This window comes from Megascapheus bottae, chromosome 18, assembly GCF_031878675.1.
Source record: "Megascapheus bottae isolate mThoBot1 chromosome 18, mThoBot2.hap1, whole genome shotgun sequence".
In the NCBI taxonomy this organism is placed as follows: Eukaryota; Metazoa; Chordata; class Mammalia; order Rodentia; family Geomyidae; genus Megascapheus; species Megascapheus bottae.
Genome location: NC_143526.1, coordinates 30,270,765 through 30,291,138, shown reverse-complemented (window position 1 = coordinate 30,291,138; position 20,374 = coordinate 30,270,765). Strand labels below are relative to the sequence as shown.

Here is a 20,374-nt window from a genome sequence, read left to right as displayed (position 1 = left end):
TGGACAGTACATCGGCCGCTCCTTCCCAGCACCCTGCAATGGGGCGGAGCTTCCCAAAATATGTATTGGTAAAAATCAGGACTGTAATTATCCCCAGTGAGTAACAGAGGAGCCTGAATGAGGGAGAGAAAAGAAAGAGATAGACTAGAGACAACAAAACACATTATGTTCTCTATCTCCAAAGCTACAACTGGAGTCCAGGCCACAGATGAACACCTGCCAATTGACTGCCTTGCTGACCTCCCAGCCTGCCCCCTGCCCACTTTCAAAGTAGTCAGGCATGTTTTCAAACTGTATCAATAATTAGAACATGCTCCAGTGTAAAGCCCTCCAAAAGCTTTTCATCCACTCAGAATCCAAACTTTCCACAGGGAGGTTCAAGGTCTAATCCACCCTTCCCTCCCTTTCTGACTTCCCTCCCTTCGATCTGTGTATTCCAAACACAGAGATCATCTCAATTTCTTAAATCCGGTCTTTTCCTACATAGTAAAGTTCTCTGTCTGGAAGACTCCTCCCCCAGATTTTTTTACACAGTTGTTTCTACTCAAGGCTCAGTTTAAACTTTACCTTTTAAAGTGACACTGTCTACCAAGAACTTCCTATCAATTATCTTTTTTTCTTGTTAAGTACTTATCACCACCATCTCTAAAATGATTAACTTCAGGGCCAGGAGTTTGGCCTAGTGGTAAGAGTACTTACTTGTCTAGCATGCACAAGACTTGGGTTCGATTTCTCAGTACCATATACATAGAAACAGCCAGAAGTGGTGCTATGGCTCAAGGGGCAGAGTTCTGGCCTTGAGGAAAAAAAACCCAAGGACAGTTCTCAGGCCTTGAGCTAAAGCCTCAGAACTGGCAAATAAATAAAATGATTAACTTATTCAAGTACTTTCCAGTTGGTTACAGTCTACAAACACATTAAGGTGGAGACTGTTTTGTTCATGCTATGAATTCAGATGAATGCATTAAACCAGCAGAAAGAATTTACAAGCTGTTTTTGGTTTTCTGTTTGTTTGTTTATTTGTTTTGTGGGTCATGGGGCCTGGGCGCTGTCCCTGAGCTCTTCAATTCAAGGCTACCACCATAACCATGGGCCTGGGCATTGTCCCTGAGCTCTTCAGCTCAAGGCTACTGCACTACCCTTAAGCCAATCATCACTTCCCTTTTTTTTCTAGGGGTTAATTGGAGATAAGAGTCTCAGGTCCTTTTGTGCTTGGGCTGGCTTTGAACCTTGATCCTCAGATCTCAGCCTCCTGAGTAGCTAGGATTACAGGCATGAGCCACCACGCCTGGCCCCAACCTGTTTTTTTGACTATTAGCAGAGAAGCATCCTCTAGATATTTTGTTCTTCTCTTAAAATAAATAAAATATCAAATAGAGGTTTAGTAGGCTTGATAAGCCCCATTATATGCTGGCCAATGTAAATTAACTAGTTTTCTGAGTTGCACACTTGTTTGCAACTAAATTCTTCCCCTCCTTAGTTAGCCCTTCTAGGGACAAAGAACTGTCACTATGATTCAAATTCACTTCGGCCAAAACAAGGAAAATCACGCATGTATACAGCTACTTTCCAGTCAACTGAAGCACTGTCACATTCATCGCACTTGAGCAAAAACAAAAACAAAAACGAGCACTTGTCCAAGGAAACTAGGTATGGGGGTGGGGGGGATATCCCAGCCTGGAGGCAAGAAGTCTATATTTCTGGTTCTATTTCTGGTTCGAGAGAGATGAGGGAAGCATTGAGTCACAGGATGAAACGTTGCAACGTGAGCCATCCCAGGATATGAAGCAACCAAAAGTGAATCACAGGCGCTGAGGACACTTTAGGCCTCACAGAAGCGGAACTCGAGCTTACTGGGAGGGCAAACTGAGGCCTCAAGGGAAAACTTGTTCAGGTTCGCACAGTGTGGGAATCAAGTGGACTCTTCTCCCTACTCCTCATTTCCTTCCATCTAGGAGAACCCCGAGTCAAGAGGGAGGGGAGAGTACAGGGAGCGGCTCACAGACTCCAGACGGGCGAGGAAGGAGAGAGGTGGGACTAGGAAGCATGTAAACAAACGACAGGCTGGAGGCAGAGAGGCTCAGAAGGTGTGTGAGGGTCCGGGGAGGAGGGAAAAGCAGCGATAGAAAGGAATAGATCGGGGGGAGGGGGAGCGCTGTGGGATCCGAGTCAGAAGGGGCTCGGCAGGGTGAGGGGACCCCAAGTGGAGAGGGGTGGGATGAAGATGGGGGAGGACACTGTAGGCCTCAGAGACGCTGAAGGGGGTCAGACGCCAAAGGGACCTGGAAAGGCTGGGAAGTCAGATACGGAAGAAGAGTTTTGAGGGGCAGAGCAGACCCCGGGACAAGTCAGAGGACGATGGAGTCCGGGCCCCAGGAGCCCGAGCGGCGCCAGTGGGGAGCCTGATGGGGCCGGGGCGCCTCACCGCGCTTGTTTTTGGTGCCGTGCTTCTTGGCGGCCGTCAGCTCCTGGTCGATCTTCTTCTCCAGGAACTCCTGTTTCTTGCTTAGCATCTCCTCCGTGTCCCGCAGCCGCTGGATGGCCTCCTGGGGGGTCGGGCCGCCCTTGCCCGCCTTACCCCCTCCGGCCCCGAACAGCTTCCCGAACACCGACATGGTCGCTGCTCACCGCGACGGCCTTCGCCGCCCGCTCCGGCTCGGCTCCGGCGCCCGCTCCCGGCTCCGCCGCTCCCAGCCGCCGCAGGCCTCTCCTCCGCCTCCGCCCCGCAGCTGGGCCCGGCCGCGCCACCTCCCTCAGGCCCCCACGCCCGGCCCGGCCGGCGTCAGGGCAACGCGCCGCTGACTACAACTCCCAAGGTCCAACGCGCCGAAAGCGCCTTGAGTCTAAGGGAAAAAGGCTCACTGCATGCCGGGAGTTTATAGTCTTCCGGCTTAAGGCACTCCATGGCGCACCTTTTTGGTCTCATTGAAGTCAAAGGGCAAGGTGACATGCTGGGTAATGTAGTCTTCTTGAATTGTGTTCTGTAGGCATGAAAGAAAGGAAAGAGTGATAATATTGCCAAAAACATCAGTATTAGGAGGTGTTTGTCAGTGGTAGAGCCCTGGGTTCAGTTCCCAGCACCCAAAATAATAATAACAACAATAGTAATTAACATTGTATACTCTGTGATCCAGAGGGGCAAAGTACCTTACACATTTATTCTCAGCCTATAACAGATAACTGTTCTTTTTTTTTTTTTTTGCCAGTACTGGGGCTTGAACTCAGGGCCTGGGCACTATTTAACTTTCTCAAGGCTAGTGCTCCACCTCTGGCTTTTTCTATGTATATGGTACCTAGGACTCTAGCCCAAGGATTTGTGCACCCTAGGCAAGCACTTTACCAATAAGCCACCTTCCCAGCCCTCCTTTAAAAAAAAAAAAAATATATATATATATATATATATATATATGACAGTAAACCAAGAACTTAGAGAAATAGTGACTTTTCCATGTCTTTAAAAAAAAAGTTCCTCTACTATTATATTCACAGCAGGTTTTCTGACACATAGGAAGAAAAAACTTCAACTAGGAAGAATGAACTTCATCCGCAAAACTTCAAACCTGCCTTGAGCCAGGCATCAGTGACTCATGCCTGTAATACTAGCTACTCACTCAGCAGGCTGAAATCAGAGGCTCCCAGTTCAAAGAAAAAAAAAAAAAAAAGTCGCAAAAAGCCAGACTCTGGTGGCTCACATCTGTAATCCTTGCTGTTCAGGAGTCTAAGTAAGATCTGAGGATTTCACTTTGAAGCCAGCTCAGGAAGGAAAGTCTGTGAGGAGATGCTTATCTCCAAATAATCACATACACACACACACACACACACACACACACACACACACACGCACGCACACACACACAAAGCCAAAAGTAGAGCTGTGGCTCAAGAGGTAGAGTATTAGCCATGAACAAGCTCAGGGACAGTGCTCAGGCTCCAAGTTCAAGCCCTACAACCAGTATATTCCTCCACTCGCACACACACACACTGAACCTATTTTCCTTGCATATTATTGAGACAGCCTCCTATGTGTATATATATATAATTCAATTCGTAGATCAGTACACTTCACTCAACTTTGCATATTGGAAGAAATTTTCAAGTGTGAGAGAGAGTCACACTAGAACTGTGAAGAAGTTGTAGTGGAACATACAATCATACCTCTGTTCTGTAGCTGACTCTAGATGTTTTGGTCAATGTAAAAAAAAAATCATAAGGGGGCCAGGAGTTTGGCCTAGTGGTAGAGTGCTTGCCTAGCATGCACGAAGACCCAGGTTCGATTCCTCAGTACCACATACATAGAAAAAAGCCAGAAGTGGTGCTGAGACTCAAATGGTAGAGCTCTAGCCTTGAGAAAGTCCAAGGACAGTGCTCAGGCCCTGAGTTCAAGCCCAGGACTGGCAAAGAAAAAAAAATCATGAGGGCTAGAAATGTGGTTTAGTGATAGAGTGCTTGCCTAGCATGCATAAAGCCCTGGGTTTGATTCTTCAGTACCACATAAACAGAAAAAGCCAGAAGTGGCACTGTGGCTCAAGTGGTAGAGTGTTAGCCTTGAGCAAAAGAAGATACGGACAGTACCTAGTCCCTGAGTTCAAGCCCCAGGACAGGCCAAAGAATAATAATAATAAGAGGCCAGAACGAGTGCTCACACTTATAAGCCTAGCACTCAGGAGGCTGAGATCTGAGGCTCACAGTTCAAAAGTAGCTTGGGCAGCAAAGTCTGTGAGACTCTTCTTTCCAATAGACTACGCTTCCCCCCCCCCACCGCCCTCCAAAAAAGCCAGTAGAGTTGTGGCTCAAGTGGTAAAGAGCCTTGAGCAAAAGAGCCTAAGGGACTGTGCTTAGGCCCTGAGTTCAAACCCCAGGCTCCAGCCCCACAAAATATAAACAAACAAAAACCCTAAAGTAACCAAAATAGTACAGTACTGACAGAATAAATACACTGGCTCATGCCTATAATTCTCGCTACTCAGGATGTTGAAATCTGAGGATGGTGCTTCAAAAGCAGCCTGGGAAGACAAATCTAACACTCTTATCAATTAGCTAGCAGCAAGAAGCCAGAAGTAGAGACATAGATCAAATGGTAAAGCATCAGCCATGGGGGGTGGGGGGGAATGAGAGCTTGAGGCCTTGAGTTCAAGGCCCTGTATCAGCACCAAAATAAAAAAAAGAAAGAAAGAAAGAAAGGAGAAGTAGGAAAAGAAAAAAAGAAATTCACGGGGCCACAATAAGACACTTTATATGCACTAAGATGGCTATACTTAGGAGTCAAAACAAAACTGGGTATGTGACTTAGTGGTAGAGTGCTTGCCTAGCATGCACAGAGAGATTAGATTCCTTGATACTACATACACAGAAAAAGCCAGAAGTAGTGTTGTGCTGTGGCTCAAGTGGTAGAGAGCTAGCCTTGAGCAAAAAAAAAAAAAAGCGTAAGGACAGTGCCCAGGCCCTGAGTTCAAACCGTAGGACTGACAGAAAAACAAAAAACAAAAATCAGAAACGAGCAAGTGTTTGCAAGAACATAGAAAAAGAATTGTCAGGCATTGGTGATGGGAGTGTAAAAATGGTGCCACTGCTGTGGAGACAACCTGGCAGCTACTTGAAGAGTTCTGCACAGACTTACCATATGACTTAGCAAATTCACTGCTATGTTTGTACCCAAGAAACATATGTTCACATGAAATCTGGACACCCGTGTTCATAGCAACTTTATTCATCATAGCCAAAGAATAAAAACTGCCAACTATGATAGTACACGCCTGTGAGCCAAAGTGATGGAGGCTGTGGCACAAAGAGTATGAATTTGAGGCCAGCCTGGACTATATAGCAAATCTCTCTCAAAAAAAATGTTTTAATTAAAAATGGTTACACACGAATGAAGGTGATGGCCTAGGTGCAGGTGAGACTTTCCTGGAGATAAGGCAGTTTAACCCAGCAGAGGGGTGAGAGGAAGTAGGGTAACTTGTGCTGAAGGAGCCTGCGCATGAGCTCTGGCAGGCTCCATCGTGGCTTTATCCTTGAGAAACTCCCTTCCTTATCCAGGACCAAGACTAAGAGAGAGGAGTAGCTTCTCTCCATGAGGAAGGAAAGGCCCACACAGCCAGTTCTTAGAACACACTACCTTCATGGCTGTGACTCTGCAGAAGCCACATCGTCCCTTGCTTGGGCTACTTCAGTAGTCTCCTGTGGTGAGCAGAACCATGGCTCTCCAAGGATGTAGAAGTCCAGTCCCCATAATATCTCCTTAAATGGGTGTTGCAAGTGCTTGAATGGGAAGTGTTCTGGAATATGTTGGATGTGTGAAATTACCTGAAGGAAGAAGCAGGTCAGACTGCAGGGTTCTACCCTATAGCTGTGGAGATGGAGAAAGTGGCCACAAGCGAAGGGATTCAGGCAAGCTTCTGATATCTGGAAAAGGCAATGAAACACAGATTGTCCCTTTCTTGGCATTTCCTGGAGGAATGTAGCCCTGCTACCCACTTGATGTTAGTCTTGCAGAAGCACAGCAGACTTCTGTGTGTGTGTGTGTGTGTGTGTGTGTGTGTGAGAGAGAGAGAGAGAGAGAGAGAGAGAGAGAGAGAGAGAGAGAGAGAGAGAGAGAATATGAGAGTGAGCACATGACGCAGGCTTGCACCCAGGACCTGGGCATGGGGTGGTGCTTTCTCTATCACTTGAACCACATCGCCACTTCTGGCTTTTTGGTGGTTAACTGGAGATGAGTTTTATGGACTTTGTACCTGGAAAGGCTTTAAACCACAATCTTCAAGTCTCAGCCTCTTGAGTAGTTAGGATTACAGGTGTGAGTCACTGGTGCCCAGCCATACCAGACTACTGACTTCCAGAACTGTAAGGTCATGAATGTGTGCCAATGTAAGCCACCAGTTTTGTGGCAATTCATTTATAGCAGCATCAGGAACCTGATATACTTCCTTCTTCCTCCATCCTCACTTCCTCCGTTCTGTATCTGGCAACCACAAGCATCTTTAAAAAAAAAAATCAGATACAGCACAACCCCACTCACACCATCCATGCCCCTCAGCTGAAAGGCCAAAGACCCGGGCCAGGTGTGGTGGTGGCTCCAACTGTAACACCAGCAACTTGGGAGGTGGAGATCTGGCTGATCAAGATTCAAGTAAGCAAGATACAGTCTCAATAAATAAGCTGGGTGTGGTAGTTCATGTCTATAATTTCAGCTGTTTGAGAGACATAGGCAAAAAATTCAGAATCCAAGGCCAGCCCTGGGGGGCGGGAAATAACTAAAGCAACAGAAGGCTGGAGTGTAGGTCAAGCAAGTATAGGTCCCCAGAATCAATCAAACAAATAAGTGGGGCTGGGAATGTGGTCTAGTGGGTAAATTGCTGCATGCCAAGCCCTCTGAGGCCCTGAGATCAATTCCTTGGTACCGCATAAACAAAAATAAATACAATAATTGGTGTTTCTTTTTAAATAAGTACTAAAGTCCTTTCAATGTCTCTCAGTGATGTGCCACCCCCTACCCCAGCCTCTCCCTGCCCTGCTTACTTTCTGTCCCTCCAATATACTGGCCTTTGCTTTTCTTTAAACACACCAGCTCCCCAAATGTTCTTCTAGTCCCCACACCTCGTCTCTCCATTCCTCTGTTTTTCTTTTCTAAGGCACAAAAGCATAATTTACTTATTTGCTTTGCTGCTATTTATGGCCTCCACATGGAATCATCATGGGTGGGTTTTAGTTTTCCCTTGTTTTCTGTTTTGTTTTGTTCTTGTGTCCTGGGGCAGGAACTCAAGAGCTTGGGTGCTGCCCCCCCCTCACTCGCTTGCTCGCTCGCTAAAGGCTAGCTAGTGCTCTACCACTTGTACCACAGCTCTACATCTGGATATATATATGTGTGTGTGTGTGTGTGTGTGTGTGTGTGTGTACATGTGTGTGTATGTGTGTGTGTCTAATTGGAGATAAGAGTCTCACAGACTTTGCTGTCAAAGCTGATTTCAAACCTTGATCCTCAGATTTCCACCTCCTGAGTAGCCATGGGCACCAGGCAGATGTGGTTCTATTTACCATCCAGCCTCAGCTGTGAGGGGACTCCTGGATGTATGATCTGTGAATTACTAGAGGGGGTACAGTGGCTGCGGGGCTGTCTTCTAACCCTTTTCCTCTCCGAGAGGGCCCCAAGGCCCAGAAGTTGAGCCCTGGCTGCCTGCCTCAGGGTTCTACACCCTCATAAGCCTGGCAGAGTCCAGACCTTTAACCCTGAGGTGCGGCCAGCCAATCTCTATGCTCCCGCCCTTCCAGAGCTGAGAATCTTGGGGTCATAAGCTGGCACTTGGGGGTGGGGAGCTTGGCACCTGTTACCTCTCCTCCCTCCCCAGGGAAGGCAAAACTGGTCCAACCTGTTCAACTGAGCCATTTGTCCCAGATACTCTCTGCTCTAGCTTCAAAGGAAGCTGGAGTCTTTTATCAGCCCACAGGAGAGATTGGTCTTATCCAAAGAAACAGGGCAGCCTCTTAGATTATTCCTGGGGAAAAAATTCCTCCTTGCACACCTGGGATGGGAGGGGAGAATGTGCTGGGCCTGGGCTCTCAAAAGAGTGTCAAACACTGACTGAATACTTCCTGGATAGTTGTTGACACTAGATATTCTAGTGAAAGTCTTAGCTTTGGCCTTTGTGGACCTTGTGGGGTATTTTTAATCTTTTGTTGTTGTTGTTGTTGTTGTTGTTGTTCTGGGGTTGAACTCAGGGCTTGGGCACTTTTACCTGAGCTTTTGTACTCACGGCTAGTGCTCTACCACTTGAGCCACAGTTCCAATTCTAGCTTTGGAGTGATTAATTAGAGATAAGTGTCTCACTGCCTTTCCTACCCTGTCTAGCTTCGAACTGTGATCCTCAGGTCTCAACCTCCTGAGTAGCTAGGATTACAACCTTGTTTTTAATGAGTACAACAGACAACAAAGAAATGTTTATGTTGGGCATTGGTGGCTCATGCCCGTAAGCCTAGCTTAGTATATGGTCCATCTCTAAAGTGAGAGAGCCTGAAGAGCTAGTGATTATCTGAGTACTTCACCCAAATTTCTGGTTGCCCAGGTCACTCGCTAGCCCCAGTCCCCATACTCTTGTTCTTTTTAGGCTGCCTTCCCCCATCTATTCATCTATCATCCATCCAACCACAAAAGACCCAGCTCTCCTAGGAGATGTCTTGTCCCTCTCCCCTTCCCCCCTCCCCCCAGCCCCTAGTCCCTCCTTTGGCCATTTTACAGGCTAGGACACTTTCAGCCCTCACCACTATCAGCTTTGACCCTCCTGTCACTTCACCTTCTTCCTAAAGATTCAGAAAATGGAGCCTGGCTCTGAAGTCCAACTCAGGGTTCCAACCCAAAGGATTAAGGGTCAAGCCAGCCCGAAGAAAGCTCAGTCATCAGCCAGTTCTGTAGTGCCTTCCTCTGAGCCTCAGTTTCCTCTCCTGAGGCAGAATGTGAAGATAAAATGTGAAATGTGGATCGTGGGTCCTTTCTTCCTGCCTGCTTCCTGCTCAGCCTGCATTTGCTTACCATCAAGACTAGCTGGGAAGGCAGCAGGAGCTCAGGGGAGGGTCAGAGGTGAGTACAATGATGATGAGTACATAAAGAGGCCTGCTTAGGGTAGACTTCAAGTTCCAGTCAAAGATTCTGAAGCCAAAGGACTGAGGTGAGACCTGGCATCCTGAATTTTCACATTCCTTCCCCAGGGCATTTGTTATAATTGTCCAAGGAGCACCAAGTCAGCCCCTCTTAACTCTCCTCTGTATGACCAGAGGATGCTTCAGGCCCTATGCTTTCGTGCTGCCATCTAGAGGCTTAGGAAGGAACTCTCCGGGTTATCTGGACTCTCAGAATTTTTAAAACACTTTCGTTTTAGCTGGGTGAGGGTGGCTCACGCCTGTAATCCTAGCTACTCAGGAAGATGAGACTGGAGGATGGCAGCCTGAAGTGAGCCCGAGCAATAAATTCCGTGAAGCTTATCTCCAATTAATCACAAGAAAACCAGAAGTAGCACTGTGGTTCAATGTGGTAGAGCACTAACCTTGAGCAAAAAAGGTCAGAGACAGCACCTGGCCCCATGACTGACAAAAAAAAAAAAAAATTCCTTGATCTATTTATCCATGTAGGGGCACCTGGGCTGATTCCATATCATGGCTCCGATGCCCAGTGCTGCAGTGTACATGGTTGTGCTGGTGGCTTTACTATAGCCTGGCTTGTGTTCTATTGGATAAATGTCCAGGAGTAGAATTTCTGCGTCCTACAAAAGCTCTATGTTTAATTTTTTGAGGAATCTCCATATGGTTTTCCAGAGTAGTTGGATAAGCTTACATCCCCATCAACAGTGAATGGATTTTTACTCATCTATTAGAAAGACTGATACTGTACCATTCATAAAGAAATGGAAGGCACCAGCATAGTGGCTCACCCCTGTAATCCTAGCTACTCAGGAGGCTGAGATCTGAGGATCAAAGTTCAAAGCCAGCCCAGGCCACAAAGGGATGTGAGACTCTTATCTCTAATTAACCTCTAGAAAACTGGGAAGTGGGGCTTGGCTCAAGGGTAGGGTGGTAGCCTTGAGCTAAAGAGATCAGTGACAGTGCCTAGGCCCAAAGTTCAAGTCCCATGACCCACGAAAGAACGAAAGAAAGAAAGAAAGAAAGAAAGAGAGGGAGGGAGGGAGGGAGGGAGGGAGGGAGAGAGAGAGAGAGAGAGAGAGAGAGAGAGAGAGAGAGAGAGAGAGAGAGAGAGAGAGAGAGAAAGAGAGAGAGAGAGAGAAGGTCTTGGAAAAAAAATTCTATGCAGTAAAGTAAACCAGATACAGAGAAACAAAGGCCCAACAAAATAAGTACCTGGAAAGGGGTACATGCAAGGAGGGGTGGGACCAAAGGGAGAGGGAGAAATGAGTGAAGATGGGAATGGGTAGAATGCAGTCAAGAGTTCCTTGTAGCTGCGTACCTGTAACCCTAGCTACTCAGGAGGGTGAGATCTGAGTATCACCATTCAAAGCCAGACCAGGCACAAAAGTCCAAGACCAGAGTTCAAGGCCAGGCCCAGAATTCAAGCCCCGTGGCAAAAAAAAAAGAGTTCACTGTAGCCTGGCACAGGTGGCTCATACCTGTAATCCTAGCAACACAGGAGGCTGAGATCTGAGGATCACAGTTCAAAGCCAGCCTGGGCAGAAAAGCTGTGAGATTCTTATCTCCAATTAACCTCTCAAAAACTGACAGTGGATCTGAGGTTCAAAGTGATAGGGTTGATAGACTTGAACAAAAGTGTTCAGGGACAGCGCCCAGACCCATGACCACCACCACCACCAAGAACAAAATACCAATTACATGTACCACAAAATTAAGAAAAGGGAAGGGGTCTGTTGAAGAAGGGGATGAGAATGTTGAAGATGACCCTGATCAAGATGCATCATATTCACAAACTGCTTAAATGATACCTTCCTTGAACAACTACTTAATTTTTTAAAAAAAATTTATTGAGAGAGAAATGGGAACAAAAACATGAGAAAGGTATCAATGTGTGAGAGGTAATGCGCCTACTATCTGACAAATACAACTGTCACCCCTTTATACATTACAATAAAAAAAAATGTATTGAGCACTTTCAAGGCCAGGGTGCTTTACCAACCCCTTTGTACATTTATTTCATCATCTTGAATCCCCAAGGCAGCCCTAGGATGATGAATGATCACATAAGCCCCACCGTACAGATGAGGAAGGTGAGCCTCAGAGAGGCGATGTGACGCGGCTGATGTCACACAGCAAGTGTGTGGCGACTCTTAGATTTGAGGGTCTGGTTCCTAGCTGGGCTCTCTCTACCCACCATGCTGAATGTTTTCCGAGAGCCCCCACAAGGGAAAGGCGCAACTGATCGGAACTCTGACCACATCCAGTGTCCTGCAAAGCAGCCTGACAGTCACTCAGCTCCAGGCGCCCGGAGGAGGGGTGGCGGCCCAGCCACTCTTCCCCCCTGAGGGGTCCAGCCCCGGCCCAGCCCAGCCAGGCTCCCCGGCCCACTCTCGCTCTCGCCAGCGGGCTGCTCATAGGGCCCGGGCCGCAGGCATGCGGCATCTCTCGGCCTTGGCCTGCCGCCCGGGCCTCACCCGTGGGCGCCCCTCACCGGGGCTCACTCGGAGGCCTGGATGTAGACGGGCACGGCGAGCATGGCGCACGGGCCCTCGGGCCCTGTCTGCAGCTCGGCCAGCGCCAGGTTGGAGCCCAGCCCCTCGGGATGCGCGGACACCACAAGCTCGGGGTCGGCGCCCACCGCGCCGCCCACCACGATGGACAGCACGGCGTCCTGCTCCTGCTCCTGCTGGGCCTCGGGTGCGGAACCCGGTCCGGCCCCGGCCCCCGCGCCCGGCCCGGGCCCCGGCCCCGGCCCCGGCCCGGGCCCCGCGGCCTTCAGCCCCTGCAGCCCCAGCGGCTCGGCCAGGGGGGTCCCCGCCTTGTGCCCCCCGCCGCGGGGCGCCGCCCTCCTCCGCGGGGCCCGCCGGCTCGGCAGGTCCTTGTCCTTGGCGGGGCCCAGGCGGCAGCGATGGTCTTTGAGGTACTTGTGGCGGGAAAAGCCCTTGGCACAGCCGGCGCAGCGGAACTTGTAGTTGCCGGTGTGGGCGCGCTGGTGCTCGGCGAGGTGGGCCCGGCGGCTGAAGGACTTGCTGCACAGCGCGCATTTGTGGAGCTTCATGCCTGGGGAGCCGGGGTGGGGGGCGTGTGAGCGGTGCCCTGCCCAGGAGGGCAGTCGGTCTCTCCAGGAGCAGCTGAGGCCCGTGGGCCCTGCCCTCTGCTCCCCCAATCTCCCACCTCCTCCTAGTCACTCACTCACTTGTGCACCCCTGACTCGTTCTCCTCCTCTGCACCAAGCAGGCTCCGGCCCCTTGGGCCTTGGCACTTGCATTTCCTCTGCCTGAAATGGCCCGCCCGGGCCTAAGCCTGGTGCACTGCCCACTTCACCTGTGCCCCTCAGACCATGGATGCTTTTGTAAATCATACAAGTGAGCATGACTGCCTCCTACTGTCTTCACCTTTGCCCCTCGCTCTCTCCATTCTCTTCCATCCATCCCTGCAAACTCAGCACTCCCTGCTTCCCTCCCTGGGAAGCCAGCTCCTCACGCCTCAGCACTGGGGAGCCTCCAGACTCCTACCCTGCTCCTTCTTTGTCATCACCCTGGTCCTCTCCAAGCAGGCACCCAGCCTTTATCTGTCCCATCTTCCCTGCTCAGCTTCTACAAGAGGGGAGGGCAGGGAGGGCCTGAGTGCTGCTCACATGGTCTGTCCCTAAATGAGTCAAGCCAGTGCAGACACCCCCGCCTGGCCAGCCTCCTTTCACATGTGCCTTGGCCCTTTTGGGTTGAGGACTCAGAAGAGAGGCAGGGGCTCCCCTGAGGCTGGCCGCCCAGTAGGAATGAGACAGCCCTGAGGCTCAAATCGAAGCCCTGAATCCAAGTTTAGTTTTCCAGCTTGCATTGACATCTGACTGTTTTCTGTGGAACAGAGGATCTTAAACAGGGCCACTTCACCCGCTCTTGGCAGGGGACTTTGATAACGACTGCAGGTATGCTGGGTTGTCTGCCAGGGGGAGGAAGGACGGTGTGGACACCTGGAGGGTAGAATCTGCTACATGCCCAGCAGGGAGCAAGAAAACCCCTGGGACAAAGAAGTATGTGGCTCAAAATGTCACTGTGCCGAGAAGTGCCTGGGAGGCCCTGGCATAACCTGTCAGGACTCACCCAGTCACAGTTAGGGCCCACCTAATCCCCACTTCTACCATACTGGGCAACACACTTTATGGTCAGGCAGCTTCCCCTTTAGACTGGGGACTGTGACCTATCTACCCCCTCACGCCCCAGGGCAGCACACAGGTCTGTCCTCCAACCCACATGAACAAAGCCAGCTGCAGCCTGGCCTAGGGGAGCCGGCAGAGGACCCTCCAGTCTAGCTCTTACCTGAGTGTGACAGGATGTGCGCCTTCAGCTTGTCTGGCCGGTTGAATTCCTTGCTGCAGCCTGTATGAGTCCTGGAACCCCAAGTACCAGTCTCAGGGACTCAGCAGTCTTGGGGCCTCTAGCAATTCCCATCACTAGCCCCTGTCCCAGGAAGGGAGCGGGGTGGAAGAGAGGCAGGGAGAGCCCAAGAGGAGAAAGGGAAAGGGCTTCACCCTTGGGGCTGTCCCTTCTGGTCCAACACACCATGTGGCAACCCCACTGGGTAACAGCAAGTCTACTCACGAGAAGGGGCATTTGTACTTCTTAAAGGGCTCATGGATCAGCATGTGTCTCTTCAGCTTGTCCTTTCGGTTGAATGCGGACTCACACACAGAGCATTTATAGGGCTTCTCACCTATGGAAACAGGTGGGGAGAGAAGGTTCCAGATAAGGATTCTGAATTTGGGGAGCAGCTTCTTTCTCTGTCAACTCTGTTTTTTTGTTGGTCATAGGGCTTGAACTCAGGGCCTGGGTACTGTCCCTGAGTTCTTTCGTTGAAGCACTCTACCACTTAAAGCCACAGCTTCCATTTCTGGTTTCCTGGTGGTTAATTGGAGATATCTCATGGACTTTCTTGAACCAAGATCCGTAGATCTCAGCCTTCTAAATTGCTAGGATTATAGGCGTGAGCCATGGGTACTGGGTTCAAGGTTCAAGCAGAAAGCAGAACAAGGGGAAATCTGGGTGAGAGTCCCAGGGAGAAGGAAAGCAGGTACAAAGATTGGGAGCTAGTGTGGGAGCCAGTGAAGGCAGGGAGACTGTGGAGGGAGATGGAGGCAGGGTAAATTGTGTGGAGCAGCCAGCTGACTAGAAGGCCATAGTAAGGACTTCTGCTTTTCCTCAGCCCAGGGACAAGCCACCAGAGGATCTGAGCAGAGAGACAGGATATGACTAATGTCTCGAGAATGGAGGGAGAAAGGAGTGGGGATAGGCCAGGCTAGTATGATGAGAGCAGGTGGCTGAAGACAGGCTGGGCTGGGCAAGTGGAACAGGCAGCTCTTGACAGGGACTTGGTTATGCTGCGTGCAAGAGAGGAGTTGAACACCGGTCTAAGTAGCCTGAGTAGCACGGGATCAGAACAGGGTCCAGCACAGGACAGAGTGGTCACACCTTGTCAGAGTTTTGACAAAAATGCTAGAAGTAAAAGCTAAGATGGACACCGGTGGATCATGCCTTAATTCTAGCTACACAGGAGGCTGAAGAGGATAAAGGTTTGAAGCTGATCCAGGCAGAAAAGCCTTCTGGAAAATGCCAGCACTGCTGCCTATGGGAATTCTGGTTCTCACTAAGGAATGCTCTGCAGCATCTGGGAAGATTAAGGTCACTTTGGCTCCCTGGTCTGGAAATGTCTGGAAATACCTGGGGAAAGGTGTGGCTGAGGAGAGGGCCCCTTTTCTTTCCTTTTTCTTTTTGCCAGTCCTGGCTTGAACTCAGGGCCTGAGCACTGTCCTTGAGCTTTCTCAAGGCTAGAACTCTACCACTTGAGCCACAGCACCATTTCTGGCATTTTTCTATATATGTGGTAATGGAGAAAATGAATCCAGGTCTTCATACATGCTAGGCAAGTACTCTACTGCTAGGCCAAACTCCCAGTCCGTGAGAGAGAGAAAGAGAGAAAGAGAGAGAGAGAGAGAGAGAGAGAGAGAGAGAGAGAGAGAGAGAGAGAGAGAGAGAGAGACAGAGAGAGACAGAGAGAGAGAGAGAGACAGAGACAGAGAGAGAGAGAGAGGGCCCCTTTACTGTTAGGCACTCAGCCTCTGGAGCAGATGGGTTAGAGGTATAAGCCACTGACACTTGTCTATATTTTTTTCTGTTTCTCCCCCATACTTTTGTTTTAATATATATGGGCATATATATACTTCCTGGGTTGTAATGTAACAATGCTTTTTTTTTTTTTTTTTGCCAGTCCTGGGGCTTAAACTCAGGGTCCAGGCACTGTTCCTGAAATTCTCTGCACTCTATTACTTGAGACACCAGTAACCAGGCAAATGCTTTCTTAGAACTGACTAACATTGGACTGGGCACCAGAGAGAAGGGTTATTCTCATTATATAAGCTTTCATCTTAGACTTTCTCAAACTTCTGATCCTTTTCAATAGAGAAGACAAAAAGGTTGCTGGATGTCAGTGGTCCATGCCTAGAATCCTAGCTACACAGTTCAGAGCCATCCTGGACAAGGAAATCCATGAAACTCTTGTCTCCAATTAACCACCAAAAAGCCATAGTAGAACTGTAGCTCAAAGGGTAGGACACAAGCCTTAAGCAAAAAGAAGAACCTCAGAGACAGTACTAAGATCCTAAATTCAAGACCTAGAAAAAAACAATTTGTGTGCGTGCGTAGTGCAAGGAATGAAAGCAGGGCCTTGCACAGGCCAGGCTAGGGCTACACCACACCATCCATGGCCAAAATCTCAACCAGTACAACGATCCCCAAAACTAAAAGATAAGAAATTGGCAGTAGGGGCCGGGAGTTTGGCCTAGCGGTTAAAGTGCTTGCCTAGCATGCATGAAGACCCGGGTTCGATTCCTCGGTACCACATACATAGAAAAAAAAGCCGGAAGTGGTGCTGAGGCTCAAGTGGTAGAGCTCTAGCCTTGAGAAAGTCCAAGGACAGTGCTCAGGCCCTGAGCTCAAGCCCAGGACTGGCAAAAAAAAAAAGAAAAAAGAAATTGGCAGTATTTCTACTATGTCCAAGGAGACAGAGTTTTATCCAGGACTGGGTGGGAATTTTGCAGTAAGAGTAGTGCCCTGCCCTGGGTGTGTGGGAGTAGGGGGGCCCTGCCATCTATCTAGGGCTAGAGTCCCACCGCCAGCCTCTGGGGTATCTCTGGTGGTGATGGGGGCAGGTGGTGGGGGCCAGGAAGGAGACAGAAGCGACTGACAGAAGCAATGGGTGGGAGCAATGAAGGGGAAAGGAGGGGGTCTGGAGTGGGGGAGGGCATGTGGGGAGAGAACAGAGGACGGAGTGTGAGGGGCAGGGAGAGGTGGGTTCTCACCTGAGTGAATGTGAGCATGCAGTTTGAGGTAGTGTTCTCGCCGGAAGAATTTCTTGCACACCTGACACTTGAATCTGCCCCCGCTGCCATGGGTGGGCAGGTGACGCCGCAGGTAACGTTCACAAGGAAACACCTGCAGGAGAGAAAAGTTGTCTTCAGTTCTGCTGCACAAGCCTTCCTTTCCAGCCTCCCTTCTCTTGTAGCCCCACTTCTAGCCCCTATGGAGACCACTCCTTTCAGCCCATGGGGTCAGACTCAGTAGCTCTCAGTACTCGTGAGCCCAGCCAAAAGCACACCCACTCTGCACTTTGTTCTTTCTATCCAAGAGGGCATCCTCTCACCAACTCCTATCTGTCCATCCCAGGTATCTTTGCCTCTGTGAAACCTACCTAACTCTTGGTGCTATGCTAGACAAAGCAAATTCTGTCTTTGATCTCTCACCTCCAACATTAAGTCAGCATTCAATCCACTGAACTACAGTACTATGTTTACAGGGAAATACTAGGAGAATAGAGCAGGTTTGCCATTTTGCAGCACAGGGCATGGGGCAAATGCCTGGCATATAAAGGAACAAATTATTATTATTTGGTGTGTAGATACTGAGGTTTGAACACATGATCTCACTGTTTTTTTTCTTGCCAGTTGTGGGGCTTGAACTCCAGGCCTGAGCACTGTCCTTGGCCTTTTCTAAAGGCTAGAGATTTACCACTTGAGACAGCTTTTTCTATGTATGTGGTACCGAGGAATCGAACCGGGTTCTTCGTGCATGCTACACAAGCACTCTACCACTAGGCCAAACCCCTGGTCCCTTGAGCCAGAGCCCCATTTCCTGTTTTCTAGACTTTAACTGGAGATAAGAGTCTCAGGTCCTTTTGTGCCTGGGCTGGCTTTGAACCTGGTTCCTTAGATCTCAGCTTCCTGAGTAGCTAGGATTACAGGCGTGAGCCATCTGACCTGGCTTCAGAAACTTTTTTTTTGCTCAGTCATGGGGTTTGAACTCTGAGCCTGCGAATTATCCCTGGGCTCCTCAGCTGGAGGCTAGTGCTCTACCACTTGAGCTACAGGGCCACTTCCTGTTTTCAGGTAGTTAGCTGGAGGTGAGTGTCATGGACGTTCGTGTCCGGGCTGGCTTTGGACCATGATCCTCAGATCTCAGCCTCCTGAGTAGCTAGGATTACAGGTGTAAGTCACTGGTGCCTGGCGAGAATAAAGTTTTAAATAATAAGAACTAAAGACATGAATGGAAGTCAATGGAGAGCCAGAAAATACAGGAGCCGAAATCTCTGTCCAGCATGGACACAGGCTAGGCTTTCATTCATTCGTCCATGTATTCATCTTTATCATTCACCTGGAATAGAGACCTGGTCAAAGGCACAGATCTAATTCTCTCTCTCTCCTTAGAATGGGGACAGGAGCAGGATATCTGCCCTTCCTGTAAGATCATCTAAGTCATTTCAGATAAAATGCTCAAAACAGCAATTGGCACATGTTTCTCCCCTAATCCATGGCACCTTGAAAGTCTAAAGCCTAAAGTTAGGTTATCTAATTGGAAACGTCTAGAATGAGGCCAAGTAAAGCCAGGGCCATCCTAGAAAATCTTCTATGTACAGTTAGAAAATGGGGAGCAAGGATCTAAAATATAACTGGACATAATCTATACAGGATTCCAGGCACACACACACACAGTCAAACTAAAGGAGAATATCCTTTGGAGAGGGACCCAAAAGTATAATTTCCCTGAACATTTAAACTCCTATTTATTGAGACAAATTGCAGGAAATGGAAATATAGGCTTTTGCTGGTGGTGGTGGTGGTAGAGGTGTATTTATTACTTTTTTTTTTTTTAATTTTAGGTAGGGTAAAAGGTGGGGATACAGAAAAGGAAGAAGGATGAACAAATGCAAGCATATTATTTAGTATATACGATGTGAAAAAATAGGCAGGGATGGGAGGAGGAAACTGGGGAAGGCAAAAGAAGAGGTGATACGAAATTGCCCAAAAGAGTATATTCATCTACTCAGGAAGCTGAGATCTGAGGATCGTGGTTCAAAGCAAGCTTAGGCACTAAAGAACTTGAGACTCTTATCTCCAATTAATCACCAGAAAACAGGAAGTGGGGCTATGGCTCAAGGGGTAGGGTGGTAACCTTGACCTGAAGAGCTCAGGGACAATGCCCAGACCCAGAGTTCAATCCCCATGACCATTTCAAAAAAAGTATATTCATTACCCGATTTATGAAGTGGTAAACCCCTCTCTGCACAACACCTTAATAATAACAATAAAATTAAATTTAAAAAAGAAAAAAAGGGGGCCAGGAGTTTGGTCTAGTGGTAGAGTGCTTGCCTAGCATGCACGAAGACCCAGGTTCGATTCCTCGATACCACATATATAGAAAAAAGGCAGAAGTGGTGCTGCGGCTCAAATGGTAGAGCTCTAGCCTTGAGAAAGCCCAAGGCCAGTGCTCAGGTCCTGAGCTTAAGCCCAGTACTGGCAAAAAAGAAAAGAAAAGAAAAGAAAGAAAGAAAATGAGGACCAGGATCAATGACAGGTTTCTTAAATAATAATAATAATAATAGGAAAAATCAGGAGGAGGATAGAAGGGGACATCTTTTTTATTTTGGCCAGTCTTGGGGCTTGAACTCAGGGCCTGAGCACTGTCCTTGGGCTTTCTCAATGCTAGAGCTCTACCACTTGAGCCACAGCACCACTTCTGGCTTTTTTCTATGGATGTGGCACCAAGGAATCCAACCCGGGTCTTCGTGCATGCTGCAAGCACTCTACCACTAGGCCAAACTCCAGGGTCCCTGGAAGGGGACAGCTGTGAATTAATAGAAGCTTTTGTTGTATCTATTGACCACAGACCTGAATCTGGAGGTCTGAACTAGATAAACTAAAGCCTGGAGGCACTAGAATCTGAATCACTTGCTGGGCACAGAGATGGCTTCCAGAGTCACTGAGGAGAATCCCTAACAACAGGAGGTGAGAGATCCAGAGGCCTGAGGTATGGGGAGCAAGGCGATGGCGTCCCATCAAGACACCAACCTTCTGGCAGTGCGGGCAGGGGAAGTTGTGGGTGGCAGTCTGCAGATGGTGCTCCAGGGCCTCGGGAGTGGAATATTTGTTGACACATTTGACACACCTAAGAAGGAAGGAAGCAGGAAGATGAAAAAGTCCACGCAGCCAGCAGATCTGAAGACCAGTCCCCACCACCCCAGAGCCCACAGCAGGAGGCAAAATCTTACATTTAATTCCTTCTCAAACCTGACTCTTCTCCACTGTCATTGCCTCTGTCTTTGAGTTGCCAGTGATTTTTGCCAGGACTTGTGCAGCGGCCTCTTCTCTTGCCTCCCTGCTTGATCCTTACCTCTTGTAGTCATTCTCTGCAGCAGCCAGAAG

General features: G+C 48.9%; 2 protein-coding genes across 2 annotated transcripts in view; both read right to left on the bottom strand.

The window, feature by feature from the left end:
* Chmp4b (charged multivesicular body protein 4B) overlaps positions 1 to 2,753 on the bottom strand; it is a 34,541-nt gene extending 31,788 nt beyond the window's left edge. The window contains exon 1 of the mRNA XM_090352189.1: positions 2,426 to 2,753. Coding sequence (XP_090208315.1) covers positions 2,426 to 2,615 — 190 coding nt within the window. The 5' untranslated portion in view covers positions 2,616 to 2,753. The remainder of the gene's footprint in view (positions 1 to 2,425) is intronic.
* Positions 2,754 to 12,024: 9,271 nt separating this feature from the next.
* Znf341 (zinc finger protein 341) overlaps positions 12,025 to 20,374 on the bottom strand; it is a 37,531-nt gene continuing 29,181 nt past the window's right edge. The window contains exons 11-15 of the mRNA XM_090352188.1: positions 20,021 to 20,117; positions 16,979 to 17,111; positions 14,226 to 14,337; positions 13,944 to 14,014; positions 12,025 to 12,687 (exon numbers count right to left, since the gene is read on the bottom strand). Of these exons, the coding sequence (XP_090208314.1) occupies positions 12,125 to 12,687; positions 13,944 to 14,014; positions 14,226 to 14,337; positions 16,979 to 17,111; positions 20,021 to 20,117 (976 nt within the window). The 3' untranslated portion in view covers positions 12,025 to 12,124. The remainder of the gene's footprint in view (positions 12,688 to 13,943; positions 14,015 to 14,225; positions 14,338 to 16,978; positions 17,112 to 20,020; positions 20,118 to 20,374) is intronic.